General features: G+C 40.1%; 1 protein-coding gene across 3 annotated transcripts in view; it reads right to left on the reverse strand.

Annotated features, from left to right (window-relative positions):
* Positions 1-12814: 12814 nt before the first annotated feature.
* The window catches only part of CGNL1 (cingulin like 1), a 160390-nt gene continuing 156824 nt past the window's right edge, over positions 12815-16380 (reverse strand). For all 3 annotated transcript variants that reach the window (XM_073586984.1, XM_073586981.1, XM_073586982.1), the window contains 2 exons: positions 14325-14488; positions 12815-13538 (listed from right to left, as the gene is read on the reverse strand). In XM_073586984.1, coding sequence (XP_073443085.1) covers positions 13406-13538; positions 14325-14488 — 297 coding nt within the window. In that variant the 3' untranslated portion in view covers positions 12815-13405. The remainder of the gene's footprint in view (positions 13539-14324; positions 14489-16380) is intronic.

Consider the following 16380-nt stretch of genomic DNA (forward strand, 5'->3'; position numbering starts at 1 on the left):
TCTTGCATCTATGTTGTCAAGGTTAGATCAATCAGTGGGTGTGTTCCTGAACTTGGTCCACACCCTAAATCAAGTCTCTGAGACTGGGATAAAAGGTTGCTGCTATAAGTGTAACTTTTATACTATTAGGATTTGTACTGTGTTTTTATGATACCTGATGAAGGATATATACTGTATCCGAAACGCATTGTATCTCCTCTTTTTTAACCTATCAAATAAAAAAATATGAAATATCTTTGGATGTGAGTCATTGGAAGCGCTGCCATTCATAGGCTGGATGTGCCTTTCTTGATTTACTCATCCTGTGTGAGGCTGAACCTGGCTCTTTCACTTGGAGGCAAGCTGCAAGCCCTGTCTATTGAGAAGTATCCCAGAAGGAAGGATGTTTGAGGATACACAATCTAAAGCGATATTAGTCTTCTATCAGGTGAGTGCATAAAACTGCGCACCCTTTAAAGACTGCAATATTGTGTTTACGCACTTAGGGCGCCACGATTTATCTGTTTTTCTCTCCCAAACAGGGTTTTTTTTGTATAATTTTTGAACCACTCTCCATAATCTTTGAAAATTCTTGGAGAACAGGAGAGGACCCAAAAGACTGGAGAAGAGCAAATGTTCCTATCTTCAAAAAAGGGGAAGAAGGTGGGCTCAGGGAACTATAGGCCAGTGAGTCTGACTTCTATACCAGGAAAGATCTTAATTATTAAACAACATGTATGCAAGTGCCTGGATAAGAATTAAGTGATTAATCAAAGTCAGCATGTGTTTGTAACTAATAAGTCATGTCAGACTAACTTCCTTCTATGACAGAGTCACTGACTGGGTGGATCAGGAAAATGCTGTAGCTATACTATATCTTGACTTCAACAAATCATTTGACAAACTATCTCACACAATCCTTACTGAAAAAATGACTAAGTATGGAATGGACGAGGCAACTGTTAGGTGGATTCATAACTGGCTTAGTGATCGGACCCAAAGAGTGGTCGTAAATGGCTGCACATCCAGTTGGAAGAATGTCTCAAGTGGGGTACCACAGGGCTCTGTCCTGGGCCCTGTATTGTCAACATCTATATCAATGATTTAGAGGAAGGAATTGAGGGTACACCGATTAAATTTGCTGATGACACAAAGCTAGGAGGGATAGCTAATACTAGAGAAATGAGAGAGGATTCAAAAAGATATAAATAAACTGGAGCAGTGGGCAGCAACTAACAATGGTTTTTAACAGGGAAAATGCAAAGTACTACATCTGGGCAATAAAAATGAAAAAAACATACAGAATGGGAGGATTTGGGCTAAGAAACAGCACATGTGGAAAAAGACTTGGGTATACTAATAGATCACAGACTGCACATGAGTCAACGGTGTCATGCAGCATCAAAAAAGGCAAATACAATTGTATGGGATGTATTAACAGAAGCATACAGTCTAGATCATGTGAAGTCATTATTGCCCTCTACTCCTCTTTGGTCAGACCTCATTCTGGAATATTGTGTCCAGTTTTGGGCACCACATTTTAAAAAAAGACATCAACAAACTGGAGCAAGTTCAGAGAGTGACCAGAATGGTGACCGGTCTGCAAACAATGTCCTATGAGGAACAGTTACAGGATTTGGGAATGTTTAGCTTGCAAAAAAGAAGACTGAGATGAGCTTAATAGCGGTCTACAAATATCTCAAAGGCTGTCACATTGTAGAAAGATCATCTTTATTCGTATTTGCACAAGGAAAGACTAGAAGCAATGGAATGAAACTGAATGGGAGGTGACACAGATTAGATATTACAAAAAACTTTTTGACAGTCAGGGTGATCAATGAGTAGAACAGGCTGCCACGAGAGGTGGTGAGTTCTCCTTCAATGGAAGTCTTCAAAACAGAGGCTGGACAGACATCTATCTGGGATGATTTACTGAATCTTGCTTTGAGCATGGGTTTGGGCCAGATGACCCAGAAGGTCCCTTACAACTCTACCATTCTATGAAGCCACCGGCCAACATATTAGTTGACGACTAGGAACGGGCGAACCTAAACAGTAAAGTTCAGCATCCATTCCGAAGACAGACTTCACCAGCAAGTCCATGTTACTGTTCGGATTCAGCCCCCCCCCCCCGAACACTGGGTGTTTAGTGCGCTGTCATGTGTAGAGATGAGCGAATTTGTTCGGATTCGGTTCCGAATACGATCGAAATCAAATATTGTTTTTGCAATATTCATCGAACACAGTCGAACGTCATTTGAGTCAATGAGAGTAGAAAGAAATTACCGAATATGTTCAGAACCAATCATAAGACATTCATTCGGCACGAATATTGTTTGAATATGGCTCGAATATATCAAAATCAGAATCGGGGACAAAATCCGAACAAATTTGCTCATCTCTAGTCATGTGCATGACAGCGCGGCAAACACGGCTTCTGATCGGCGGTAAAATCATCACCGCTGGTCAGACAGCAGTGGTTCCCACACTGTCAAATGACAGAGTGAGCCCGCAGCTATGATCACAGGTATAAAGTTTACCTCCGGTCAATGGTGTCGGCTAATGGGACTAATGCTCCCATCAGCATACGCCTGCTACCGCTAACAGTGAGAGCAGGAGAGGCTGATGGGAGTATTCATCAGCCGACCACCACGCTGTAAATAATTTAAAAATAACATAGCATGGGTTCTCCTGTATATTTGATAACCAGCCAGGCAAAACTCACAGCTGGGAGCTGCAACCCTCAGCTTTATGATTTAGATAAATTAAAAAAATGGAGTGGTGTACCCCCCCATTTTTGACAACCAGCTAAGCTAGAGCAGACAGCTGGGGGCTGGTAATCTCAGGCTGGTATTGTATTGTCTGGTGACATCAAGCCCACGGATTAGTAATGGCGAGGCATCTATAACACACCTATCCTTTATTATTCCTATAGTTGTATGGTAAAGACACAGCTAGAATAAAGTCTTTTATTAGAAATAAAACTAAACACTTTTTTTTATTTAAAAATAAACACAGTTATACTCACTTAACACCCATTCCACCGAACCCCTCATCTTCTGTAATAAAAAAATAAATAAAAAACAATCATATCTCTCACCTGTCAGATTGTTCTGTCCCACACTGTAACCCATTATTATTATGCATTTATATAGGGCCATTTATTCCATGGCGCTTTACATGTGAAAAGGGGAAATATAGACAAGTATAATAAACATGTGAAAGACAAGGGACACACAAGTACATAAGGAGAGAGGGCCCTGCCTGCGAGGGCTCACAGTCTACAGGGATGGGTGAGTATACAGTAGGAGAGGGTAGAGCAGGTCTTGCTGTGGTTCAGTAGACCAAGGATCATTGCAGGCTGTAAGCTTGTCAGAACAGGTGGGTCTTCAGGTTCTTCTTCAAGGTTTCCGTTGATGGTGAGAGTCTGATGTGTTGCAGCAAGGAGTTCCTGAGTATGGGGGAAGCACGGGAGAAGTCTTGTATGCGGTTGTGGGAAGAAAAGATAAGGGGGGAGTAGAGATCTTGAGATGATCAAAGGTTGCGTGCAGGTAGGTACCTAGGGACCATGTCACAGATGTATGGAGGAGACAGGTTGTGGATGGCTTTGTATGTCATGGTTAGGGTTTTGAATTGGAGCCTCTGGGCAATAGGAAGCCAGTGAAGGGCCTGGCATAGGGAGGAGGCTGGGGAATAGCGGGGAGACAGGTGGATTAGTCGGGCAGCAGAGTGTAGGATGGACTGGAGCAGAGCCAGAGTGCTGAAGGAGAGGCCAGAGAGTAGGAGGTTGCAGTAGTCGAGGCGGGAGATAAGAGCATGCACTAGTGTTTTTGTGGTTTCGTGGTTGAGGAATGAGCGGATCCGGGAAATATTTTTGAGTTTGAGACGGCAGGAGGCGAGGGCTTGGATATGTGGCTTGAAAGAGAGCGCAGAGTCGAGGATCACCCCAAGGCACCGAGCGTGCGGGACTGGGGAAAGAGAGCAGCCGTTGACATTGATGGATAGGTCTGGTGGAGGGGTAGAGTGAGATGGGGGAAAGATGATGAATTCTGTTTTGTCCATGTTCAGTTTGGGAAAGCGAGCAGAGAAGGCGGCTGAGATAGCAGACCGACATTGTGGGATTTCAGTCAGTAAGGAGGCGAGGTCGGGTCCAGATAGGTAGATCTGCGTGTCATCGGCATAGAGGTGATACTGCAAATCGTGGGATTCTATGAGCTGTCCCAAGACGAAGGTATAGATGGAGAACAGTAGGGGTCCTAGGACAGAGCCTTGGGGAACACCGACAGATAGGGGGCGAGGTGAGGAGGTGGTGTGTGACAGGGAGACACTAAATGTTCAGTCTGTTAGGTATGATGAGATCCAGGATAGGGCCAGGTCTGTGATGCGAAGAGATGAGAGAGTCTGTAGCAGGAGGGAATGGTCTACGGTGTCGAAGTCAGAGCACAGGTCGACGTCTGGGGATTAACTTTTCAACCTGGATGGTGCCAAAATGCGACATCCAGGCTGAGAACCACTGATGAATGAGCTGCTACGAGCACAGCATCAGTGACTAGCGGTGACGTCATAGAGGTTATTGCAGGTCGCTGAAGCGGCTTTCCCAGCCGGGACAATGAACTGCGGTTACTTCCCTCCGGAGAGATCACCGCTGGCACAGTGAAAAGTCTCATAGTGCAGAGGCAAGTTCACCACAGTTCAAATTCACTGCAGTGAAATTCTCCCGTTTCTTCTTGATAACCAGCCTTGCTGAAGCTGAGGGTTGTGGCCCCCAGCTGAGTTTTGCCTGGCTGATTATCAAATATACAGGGGAACCCATGATTTTTTTTTTTTTAATTACTTACAGCGGAGTCGCCAGCTGATGAATACTATCAGCCTCTCCTGCTCTCACGGTTATTAGCGGCAGCAGGCATTGGCTGATGGGAGCAGTAGTCCCATTAGCTGACACAAATGACTGGAGGTAAACTTTATACCTCCGACCACAGTTGCTGGCTCACACTGTCTTTTGATAGCGTGGGAACCACAGCTGTCTGACCAACGGTGACGATTTTAATGCCGGTCAGAAGCCATGTTTGCAGCGCTGTCATGCACATGACAGCACGGCAAGCACTGAATGTTCATGGCCCTTATTCAAGTGAATAGGGTCCGGTATTGTTCTGGTACTCAAACTTTTTGTAACTGTTCGGCTGAACCCGAACATCTAGGTATCCGCCCATCTCTATTGGCAACTTTCTCCTAGAGATCACTGGAACAGTCAGGCGAATGAACGCTCTAGTGAATGGCAGAGTGAGTTGAGATGGCTGTCAGCCCAATGATCAGCCATTAAAGGAATATTGCCAGCTTAAGCAGACCTCCCAACTTTCCACTGACAAGATTGGTGGAGAGAAATTTTGTTCTCAAAGGAATTAAGCCATCAGCAGAGAGGGCAGGTGGGGGCTTTCTTCACCTTCCTTAATTAAACACACAAATGCTGTCTAGTTGCATGTATGCCCACCTTTAGAAGAAATTACCATAATTCATCTGTGATAGTCTACCAATGTCTGAATGAGGCCTTACCGTATTAGCAACAGCCTGTGCTTTCTTGACTGATTATTTAATCCTTTACAGCCTTTTATTAGCTGGTATATCTATCTTTAGGATTTTTTTTTAATAAAAAAATGGCTGTATTTCTACATTTTTTTCAACAACCTTGTGTGTTTCTAAAGTGAAAGGGATATTCCAGTTTTGAAAAGTAATCATTTATCCACAATGATGCCTGCCGCTCAATGACGATTGATGTGATGAAGATGACGGCCCCAAGCATTTTGTACTGCATTTCATAACACTAGTGACTTCCGGCTAACATCTGGCCACACAAAATACATTGACAACAGTTATCTTACATTCCCACGTATTTGGTGAGTTTGTGATGTTGCAGATTTTCTTCCGCATTTCTGCACCCATTAGGTAAATTACCGTAAGTTACTTGCGTTTTTTCCTTGCATTTTTTTTTTACATGAGCTTTTATAGTGTTTTTTACACTGCATTTTTGTCTCTTTTTGGTATGTTTTTACAAATAAAGCTGTTTTGTTTTTGACAAAATGTTACTGATCCAGTCTTGTGCAGATTACATGTGTTTTAGTGCGTGTCCACAGTGGAAACGAACATGAGTTTTTTATACCTATATATTTTTCGCATCTAATAATAATAATAATAATAATAATAATAATAATAATAATCTTTATTTTTATATAGCGCTAACATATTCCGCAGCGCTTTACAGTTTGCACACATTTTCATCACTGTCCCCGATGGGGGCTCACAATCTAAATTAATGTTATTCTAAGAAAAAAAATCTGCACACAAAACTCAAAGAACTTGACAAGTTGCAGATTTCAAACATGCACCGCGGTTCAGCTTACTCACAAAAGTCATGAGATTTCAATAAAACCAGAACACTTTGTTGGACGCTGCATTTTCTTGAGAAGCAAAAAAATGCATCGTTAAAAACTCATCATGGGAACGTAGCCTTAGGAAATCTGCTGCAAAATTCAGCATTTTTCCTAAAAATATAATGTCAAGGCATTTAAAGGGTATGTGCACATGGCATCTTTTAGACGCAAGTTTTCCAAGGTAAAGACACTTGGGGAAAATGCCGTTGACGTTTTTCCAAAATGTCTTCATTGGGATTTTTACCTTTTGTAATTTAAAACTTTAAGTAGCAAGCGGTTTCTGGCCGCTCCATCATGCGGCTTCTTTTAACCACTTCATGGTTTTTGAAGCGGTTAAAAGACAAAAAAGGGCACATGTGCACAACAAGTTATTTACACTACATTTCAGAAGGTTTCCGCCTGCAAAAGACGTCATCGTGTTTGCATAGTACCCTAAGGTTAAGTTCCTACAATGAGTTTTTGTTGCGTGTTAGACGCTACGTATTTTCACTGCCCAAGAATTGCAGCTGCTTATGGTTCTCATAGCGGCTTATGGTGCTATATTTTTAAGCAGTGTAAATCGACCTGTGGTGTATTGTTGAAATCTGGAACATGTCAATTTCTCGCTCAAGTACGCTGAATTTTATGTGCAGATTTTCCCTATAGACTTATATTAGATGCAGAAAATCCACAGTATAAAAATGCATGTAATCCACACATGATGATAAAGTTCTCTCAAATCCAAATACCAATAAGTACAGGTGCTTTTCACAAAATTAGAATATCTTCAAAAAGTTAATTCATTTCAGTTCTTCAATACAAAAAGAGAAATTCATATATTCTATAGAGTCATTACAAACCAAGTGATCTATTTCAAGTGTTTATTTCTGTTAATGATTATGGTTTACAGCCAATGAAAACCCAAAAGTCATTATCTCAGTAAATTAGAATAACAAAAAACACCTGTAAAGGCTTCCTAAGTGTTTAAAAAGGTCCCTTAGTCTGTTTCAGTAGGCTCCACAATCATGGGGAAGACTGCTGACTTGACAGATGTCTAGAAGGCAGTTATTGACACACTCCACAAGGAGGGTAAGCCACAAAAGGTCATTCCTAAAGAAGATGGCTGTTCACAGAGTGTTGTATCCAAGCTTATTAATGGAAAGATGAGTGGAAGGAAAAAGTGTGGTAGAAAAAGGTGTACTAGCAACCGGGATAACCGCAGCCTTGAATGCATTGTTAAGAAAAGGCCATTCAAAAATTTGGGAGAGATTCACAAGGTGTGGACTGCTGCTGGAGTCATTGCTTCAAAAGCCACCACACACAGACGTATCCAGGACATAGGCTACAAGTGTTGCATTCTGTGTGTCATGCCATTCATGACCAATAGAAAATGCCAGAAGCATCTTACCTGGACCAAGGAGAAAAAGAACTGGACTGTTGCTCAGTGGTCCAAGGTGTTGTTTTCAGATGAAAGAAAAATATCAGTAATGGTTTTGGGAGCCATGTCATCTGCTGGTGTAGGTCCACTGTGTTTTATCAAGACCAAAGTCAGCGCAGCCATCTAACTGGAAATTTTAGAGCACTTCATGTTTCCCTCTGCCGACAAGCTTTTTGGAGATGGAAATTTCATTCTCCAGCAGACCTTGGCACCTGTCCACACTGCCAAAAGTACCAATACTTGGTTTAAAAACAACAGTATCACTGTGCTTGATGGGTCAGCATACTCGCCTGACTTTAACCTCATAGAGCAGTGTTTCTCAACTCCAGTCCTCAAGACCCACCAACAGGTCATGTTTTCAGGATTTCCTTAGTATTGCACAGGTGATGGAATTAATGCTTGAGCAGGTGTTGAAATCACCTGTGCAATGCTAAGGATATCCTGAAAACTTGACCTGTTGGTGGGTCTTGAGGACTGGAGTTGAGAAACACTGCCATAGAGAATCTATGGGATATTGTCAAGAGGAAGATGAAAGACACCAGACCAAACAATGTCAACAAGCTGAAGGCTGATATCAAAGCAACCTGGGCTTCCATAGCACCTCAGCAGTGCCACAGGCTGATCGCCTCCATGCCGCGCCGCCTTGATAGACTAATAAGGCCAACATATTAGATTTTAAAATCATTTTTCAAGCGGTTGTTATAAAGTATTCTACTTTACTGAGATAATGACTTTTGGGTTTTCATTGTCTGTAATCCATAATCATCATTATTAACAGAAATAAACACTTGAAATAGATCACTCTGTAATTACTATATAATATGAGTTTCACTTTTTATATAGAAGAACTGAAATAAACTTTTTGATGATATTCTAATTTTGTGAGAAGCACCTGTATAAAATACAAAGCAGATTTATGCAAAATGACACACTGACAAGAGACCAAATAAAATAAAGCTTCAAACACACAAAAATGAATGAAATAAGTCAAATTCCATGAAAAAACTGTAAGTAACCTAATTTTGCTAATAGGAACAGAAAACATGTAAAATGAGCAGGGACCCCCACTGATCTCATATCCCTATTAATACTGTAGGTCTTGGAAAACCTCTCTAACGACTTCCCGACATGCGCTGTACATGTTCTGCTCTGCGTGAGCTGCATTCCCGCCAGCAGCAGTATATGTACAGCTGCAATATTGCGTGGCCTCACGCTGAGCTCCGCGACGATCCAGTGCGGGTGTCAGCTCTGTGTGAGAGGAGAGCCGACACCCTGCAACCACGCCCACGATCTGTGCTAGCACCGATCGCAGGCATTTAACCCATCTGATGCCACTGTCAGTACTGACAACCATATAGATGAGCATCGTGCAGGGAACTCATTCCCTGCGCACTTCCATCAGGACAACGCAATGTGATTGCGCTGTCTTGATGGTCTCCATGGAGACCCCCAGCCGCGGGGTCCTTCAGGAAAGATAGCTTGTGAGCACCTGCTGAAAAAATAAAAATATTAAAAAAAAGTGTGAAACATTAAAAAAAAATCCCCAAAGGAAAAAAAATATTTTTCCAATAAATACATTTCTGTAAAAAAAAAAAATAAAAGTATACATATAAAAACTGTCCCACAAGTTAAAACCTTCAGTGAACACCGTAAAAAAAAATTGAGGCAAAAAACAATGTTTTATAATCATACCGCCAAACAAAAAGTGCAATAAATGGCGATCAAAAAGACGAATGTAAATAAAAATGGTACAGCTGAAAATGTCATCTTGTCCAAAAAAAAAAATCATACAGCTCCATCAGCAGAAAAATAAAAAAGTTACAGCTATCATAAAAAAGCAATGCAAAAATATTTTTTTCTATAAAACATTTTTTTTTTGTGTAAAAGCGCCAAAACACAAAAAACACTATATAAATGAGGTATCTCTAATCATACTGACCCGAAGAATAAAGCTGTTTTAGCAATTTTATCACACACAGAATGGTGTAAAAAAAAAAAACACAAAAAGCAATTCCTGAATTGCTGGTTTTTGTTCAGTCTCCCAAAAATTGGAACAGAAAGTGATCAATGTCTTGTGCCCGAAAACGATACCAATAGAAACATCAAATTGTCCTGCAAAAAACAAGCCAGAATATTACTGTCGGCCGAAAAATGCAAAGGTTATAGCTCTCAAAATGTGGTGATGCAAAAACTAGTTTTTGCAATAAAAGCGTCTTTTAGTGTGTGACAGCAGCCAAACATAAAAACCCAATATAAATCTGGTATCGCTGTAATCGCACCGACCCAAAAAATAAAGTCGCCTAATAACTTATACTGCACGAGAAACGGCGTAAAAAAAAAAAAAAGATTCTCTCCGTATGGCTACGCAGCACTGTACAGCCACATATGGGGTATTTCTACATTCAGCAGAAACTGTGGGCCAAATATTGGTGCCATTGTTACCGTTTTCCCAGTATGAAAATGTAAAATTTGGGGGTAACACAATTTTGGTGGTAAAAATGTAAATTGCAATTTTTTCACTGCCCGATAGTGTAAAATTCTGTGACACACCTGTGGTGTCAATATAGTCACTGCACCCCTAGATGAATTAATTGATAAGTTTAGTTTGCAAAATGGGGTCACTTATGGGGAGTTTTGCTGTTCTGGCACCTCAGGTGCTCTGCTAATGTGAAATTGTATCCTCAAACCAGTGCAGCCAAAGCAGCACTGTAATATGGCACCACTTTGCTTCTGAGCTTTGCACTGTGTCTCAAAAGTAGTTTTCGACCACATATGGGGTATCAGTGAACTCAGAACAATTTTTGGTGTGCATTTCTCCTGTTACTCTTGTGAAAATACAAAACTTGGAGCTAAAAAAAGATTTTTGCGGGAAAAATGTGATTTTTTTTTATTTTCACGGCTATACGTTATAAACTTCTTTGAAGCACCTGGGGGTTCAAGGTGTTAAATACACTTCCAGATAATTTCCCAAAGTGGTCTAGTTCCAAAATATGGTCACTTGTGGGGGTTTCCACTGTTTAGGCACATCAGGGGCTCTCCAACTGCGACATGGCATCCGCTAATTATTCCAGTAAATTTTACATTTTAAAAGACAAATGGCGCTCCTTCCCTTCCAAGCCCTGCTGTGCACCCAAATAGTTCTTTTCCTCAACATATTGGGTATCTACGCACTCAGGAGAAATTTCACAATAAACTAAATGGAGCAATTTCTCCTTTTACCCTTATGAAAATGCAAAATTTGGAGCTAAAAAGATTTATCTAGAAAAATGTGATTTTTTATTTTCACGGCTCTGTGTTATAAACTTCTGTGAAACACCTGTGGGTTCAAGGTGCTCAGTGCACAACTAGATAAGTTCCCAAAGGGGTCTAGTTTCAAAATGGTGTCACTTGTGGGCGGTTTCCACCGTTTAGGCGCATCAGGGGCTTCTCAAATGTGACATGGCATCCGCTAATTATGTCAGCAAATTTTACATTCAAAAAGTGAAATGGCACTCCTTCTAAGCCCTGCCGTGCGCCCAAACAGTAGATTTTCCCCACATTTGGGGTATCGGCATGCTGAGGCTAAATTGCACAACAAATTGTATGGTCTATTTTCTCCTGTTACCCTTGCCAAAGTAAAAAAAAACAGGTTTTAAGGAAAATTTTTGTTAAATTAAAAGTAAAAGTTTATTTTTTCCTTCAACGTTCCAAAAATTCCTGTGAAGCACCTGAAGGGTTAATCATCTTCTTGAATGTAGTTTTGAGCACCTTGAGGGGTGCAGTCTTTAGAATGGTGTCACGTTCGGGTATTTTCTGTAATATAGGCCCCTCAAATTCAATTCTAATGAGAGGTGGTGCCTAAAAAAATGGTTTTGCAAATTTTGTTGTAAAAATGAGAGATCACTGGTCAACCTTTAACCCGTCTAACTTCCTAACAAAAAAAATTAGATTCAAAAATTGTGCTGATGTAACATAGACATGTTGGAAATGTTATTTATTAACTATTTTGTGTGATATGACTCTCTGATTTAAGGGCATAAAAATTAAAAGTTTGAAAATTGCAAAATGTTCAAAATTTTCACCAAATTTCCATTTTTTTTTTTTTTTTTACAAATAAACACAGTCATATCAAAGAAATTTTACCACTATCATGAAGTACCCTATGTCACAAGAAAACAACCTCAGAATCAGTGGGATCCATTCAAGCGTTCCAGAGTTATGACCTCATAAATTGACAGTGGTCAGAATTGTAAAAATTGGCCTGGTCAGGAAAGTGAAAACAGGCTTCGGGGTGAAGGGGTTAATCATAATCAGGACTGGATCCTAAAAAAAAAAGTTCATAGAAAAACAAATCCTTAGGCCCTATTATCACAGTGCAGATTTGTAATATATTTTTTGCACAAATTTTATTTCTTTGTAAGACAAAACCAGGAAAGGTGTAAATGGATGGTGAAGTTGTAACTTTCCTTCTATTTTAGATCTACTGATTTTCGTTGAAAGCACCACTCCAGCATTTTTGTTTTTATTATTTCAGTGCTGGAGTGGTGCCAATAGTCTGTTCTCTGCCCTTAGTATTATACTTACCAGACGCTGTCTTATACTCTTTTTGGCGCAGCTGCTGTCCCTATGCACCAACTTGTGACCGACTGAAAAGGAGTCAGAGGTGACGGTCACAAGCTCTCAGTGTAAGTCTATGAGCCTCGTTCTAGCCTCACAGACGAACAATGATTTGTGACTTCGGGCTCATCCAGCAAATACTGGAATGATCAAGCACAAATCTGACAGGAGTGGAGCTGATAACAGAGGAAGACGGCAGCTGGTATGTATAATACTAGGGTCAGGGAACTTAGATTAGTGACTACTCCAAATGCCAAAATAAAGCACCACTCCAGCGGTTTTTAATTTTTAAGAAAATTAAAGTGAAAAAACTGCACTATGACTTCTACTCTTCTGATGAACTCAAATGCAGGGAGACTATGCGACATAACGTTGTAACACACTACATTGGAGAAACTTTTTTCATTTTTTTAAAAGCCCTTTAATAGGTACTATTAAAAAAAATATCATTTCATTGAACATGAAAAGAGAAGCACAACAGGAAAGTGACATCAGGAGTAACAGATTTTACAACAAGGTAATCTAAAAATCAACAGAAATGAAGAATTATTTACAGTACAGTAATGTCTACACCAAGGAGCTCAACCTTCAACACTTGAGCGATTTACGCGAGTGCTGGGAGCCGTCTCCAGAGCAGCAGATGTGCAGATGGTCGCTTTCTATTGATTTATGGTCATTACACACCTGTGTGTACTAAATTACTTTCACATATTGATTCTTGTAACACATTTGTCAAATACATTTTAGGAAATGCTCAAAAATCTTATTTCAATTAAAGTATTTACAAAATAACAGAACTTTTAAGACATTAACCTGTACAAAGCAACTTCCTTCATCCTCATGTCGAGCGGCATCTAGAGCGCTGGCAGATGTGAAACTTATAGCTATAACTTTTGTTATGTTGTACTAAATATGTATTAGAATAGAGTTGTGGCATTTTTGCTTGTTTTTCAGCTTTATTTTATAGTCCAAAAAAAATAGAATCAATTTAGGCGGTTATGCCTTCATCCTTAGAGAACTTATATACAGAAGGAGATTCATAAAGGCTCTCTCCGTCAGTGCTCAGGTCGTCGTCATCATCCAGGTCATTCAACAACCTGCTTGGTGAGCATCTGCGTCTGCTACAGGAATACATTGGATAAGAAAATAAATAATCAGAAAATATACTGCAATGCTCCATTTACCGCTTTATGACATACTGATAACTTTAGAGTATTTCACCAGAAAATATATTTCTTGGATACTGGAAAAATAAATGAAATCATAGTAATGAGAATGATTGAACAATCACCATTCCTCCTAAATTTTTTAAACTAAATGCAAGAACTTTTTTTGTGTGCAAATTTGGTAGTTTTAAACACTGTAAAATAATAATAATAAATAATTTATTATTTTCACATTGTCTCACACTCCAATATCTCACAAATACTATTCTTGTATGTACTGACAATATTTTTTATCATAAGTGAAAAAATAAAAGTAAATTGTTAAAAAAGTATCCAGTCAATTAGATGATCTATGTTCAACATGTAGTGTGATTTGAAAGACAAGAAAAAGGAGGCATATATCTTAGAGAAGACCAGTCACCAGGTCAAGAGACAGGGGGGCCTGTCTTTAGGCTGCTCTGCATTATTACCATAAAAAGACAATAAAAATTACACAATATAAAAAGGGATTTAAAAAAAGAAAGAACGAATTCTGGCCACTTCTGACCTGGTGACGAGTCCTCAAACTGATAAAACACTGCGGCTCTCGTATATGTGACCAAACGGGCTACACTGCACATTTGTCCAAAAAGACCTTTCATGGTCTATGGTAAGATTAAAAGTTATCAAGTCAGAATTACTATCCAGCAGAGGATGAATAATGAATTGTTCTGATACAGCCTAGAAAATCAGATCACCAACCTTAGCTCCTTTTTTGCTGCATTCAGCTGTGCTTGTAGCTGTTCATTGAAGTCAACTTGTTCCTCCAAATCTCTTTGAAGCTTCTTCTTGGCACCTTCTAATCTATCTATTTCTTCTTCTGCTTCTTCTACTTGCCGCTTCATTGATTTTAATCGCAGACTTAGCTAGAAAAATAATTTTAGATAATATTAAGTTTTGTTATATGCATATAAGCATATATACACGTCTAGGGGTCTGTTCCCTTTGATACTAGAAGAATAGAAAACTATATACCGTAATATATTAATAACCCCAGCCTGAGCGAAGAATACGTTTTTGGCCTTGCTGGCCGACATCCATAAAACTACAATATTAGCAATTTTAATTTTTAAACTACAAAAAGGCTGATGCTAGCAGGCAGAGAGGCACGGACATATCCGTATCAGGAGACCAATCTGGCAGCATGAGAGATAAATTAATAGGGATTCTAAGAAAAATTATGCAGCACAAAGAAATCCTATATTAAGCCAAAACTATACTACATCAAAAAGAGTAATCTATAGTAAGAATAGTGATTAAATCTTTAAATGGAATTTGTCATACCAAAAATGCTATTAACCTGCTCATATGGTGTTAATCTGGAGGTTAATAGTGTTCTAAATCAGGGTTTGCCTGCTGCACTGAAAGCCTGACTTCTAGGAGGAAATTAACTTTATTCCCCCCAGCAGCCTCTGGCTTTCAGTCAGAGGTGCAGCCTCAGTCACCGCTGAGTACATAGTGAACGGCAGTTGTAACCAGGCCCCAGCACTTACTGACGCACTCCAAAGCGGTCTGTCAGTCAGTGCCGGACCATGGTTACAGCCGCCACATACTATGTACTGAGCGGTGACTGCAGCAGTCATCTGTGTGCTGTGTGTGTTTTTAAAAGCCCATAAACCTGTATTAAGCCTTTTCATCCGTGCTACCAGGAAAAAAAAAACGTCTTGGTGAGTTTTGCACAGACACATAGTATGTCAATAAACATGGATACAGTTGTGGCCAAAAGTACTGACACCCCTGCAATTCTGTCAGATAATACTCAGTTTCTTCCTGAAAATGATTGCAAACACAAATTCTTTGGTATTATATTCATTTAATTTGTCTTAAATGAAAAAACACAAAAATAATTGTCCTAAAGCCAAATTGGATATAATTCCACACCAAACATAAAAAAGAGGGTGGACAAAAGTATTGGCACTGTTCAAAAAATCATGTGATGCTTCTCTAATTTGTGTAACTAACAGCACCTGTAACTTACCTGTGGCACCTAACAGGTGTTGGCAATAACTAAATCACACTTGCAGCCTGCTGACATGGATTAAAGTTGACTCAACCTCTGTCCTGTGTCCTTGTGTGTACCACATTGAGCATGGAGAAAAGAAAGAAGACCAAAGAACTGTCTGAGGACTTGAGAAACCAAATTGTGAGGAAGCATGAGCAATCTCAAGGCTACAAGTCCATCTCCAAAGACATGAATGTTCCTGTGTCTACCGTGCGCAGTGTCATCAAGAAGTTTAAAGCCCATGGGACTGTGGCTAACCTCCCTAGTTGTGGACGGAAAAGAAAAATTGACAAGAGATTTCAACGCAAGATTGTTCGGATGTTGGATAAAGAACCTCGACTAACATCCAAACAAGTTCAAGCTGCCCTGCAGTCCGAGGGTACAACAGTGTCAACCCGTACTATCCGTCGGCGTCTGAATGAAAAGGGACTGTATGGTAGGAGACCCAGGAAGACCCCACTTCTTACCCCGAGACATAAAGAAGCCAGGCTGGAGTTTGCCAAAACTTACCTGAAAAAGCCTAAAACGTTTTGGAAGAATGTTCTCTGGTCAGATGAGACAAAAGTAGAGCTTTTTGGGCAAAGGCATCAACATAGAGTTTACAGGAGAAAAAAAAGAGGCATTCAAAGAAAAGAACACGGTCCCTACAGTCAAACATGGCGGAGGTTCCCTGATGTTTTGGGGTTGCTTTGCTGCCTCTGGCACTGGACTGCTTGACCGTGTGCATGGCATTATGAAATCTGAAGACTACCAACA

The sequence above is a fragment of the Dendrobates tinctorius genome, unplaced genomic scaffold (genome assembly GCF_039654945.1).
Source record: "Dendrobates tinctorius isolate UK_male_01 unplaced genomic scaffold, ASM3965494v1 ptg000097l, whole genome shotgun sequence".
NCBI lineage: Eukaryota > Metazoa > Chordata > Amphibia > Anura > Dendrobatidae > Dendrobates > Dendrobates tinctorius.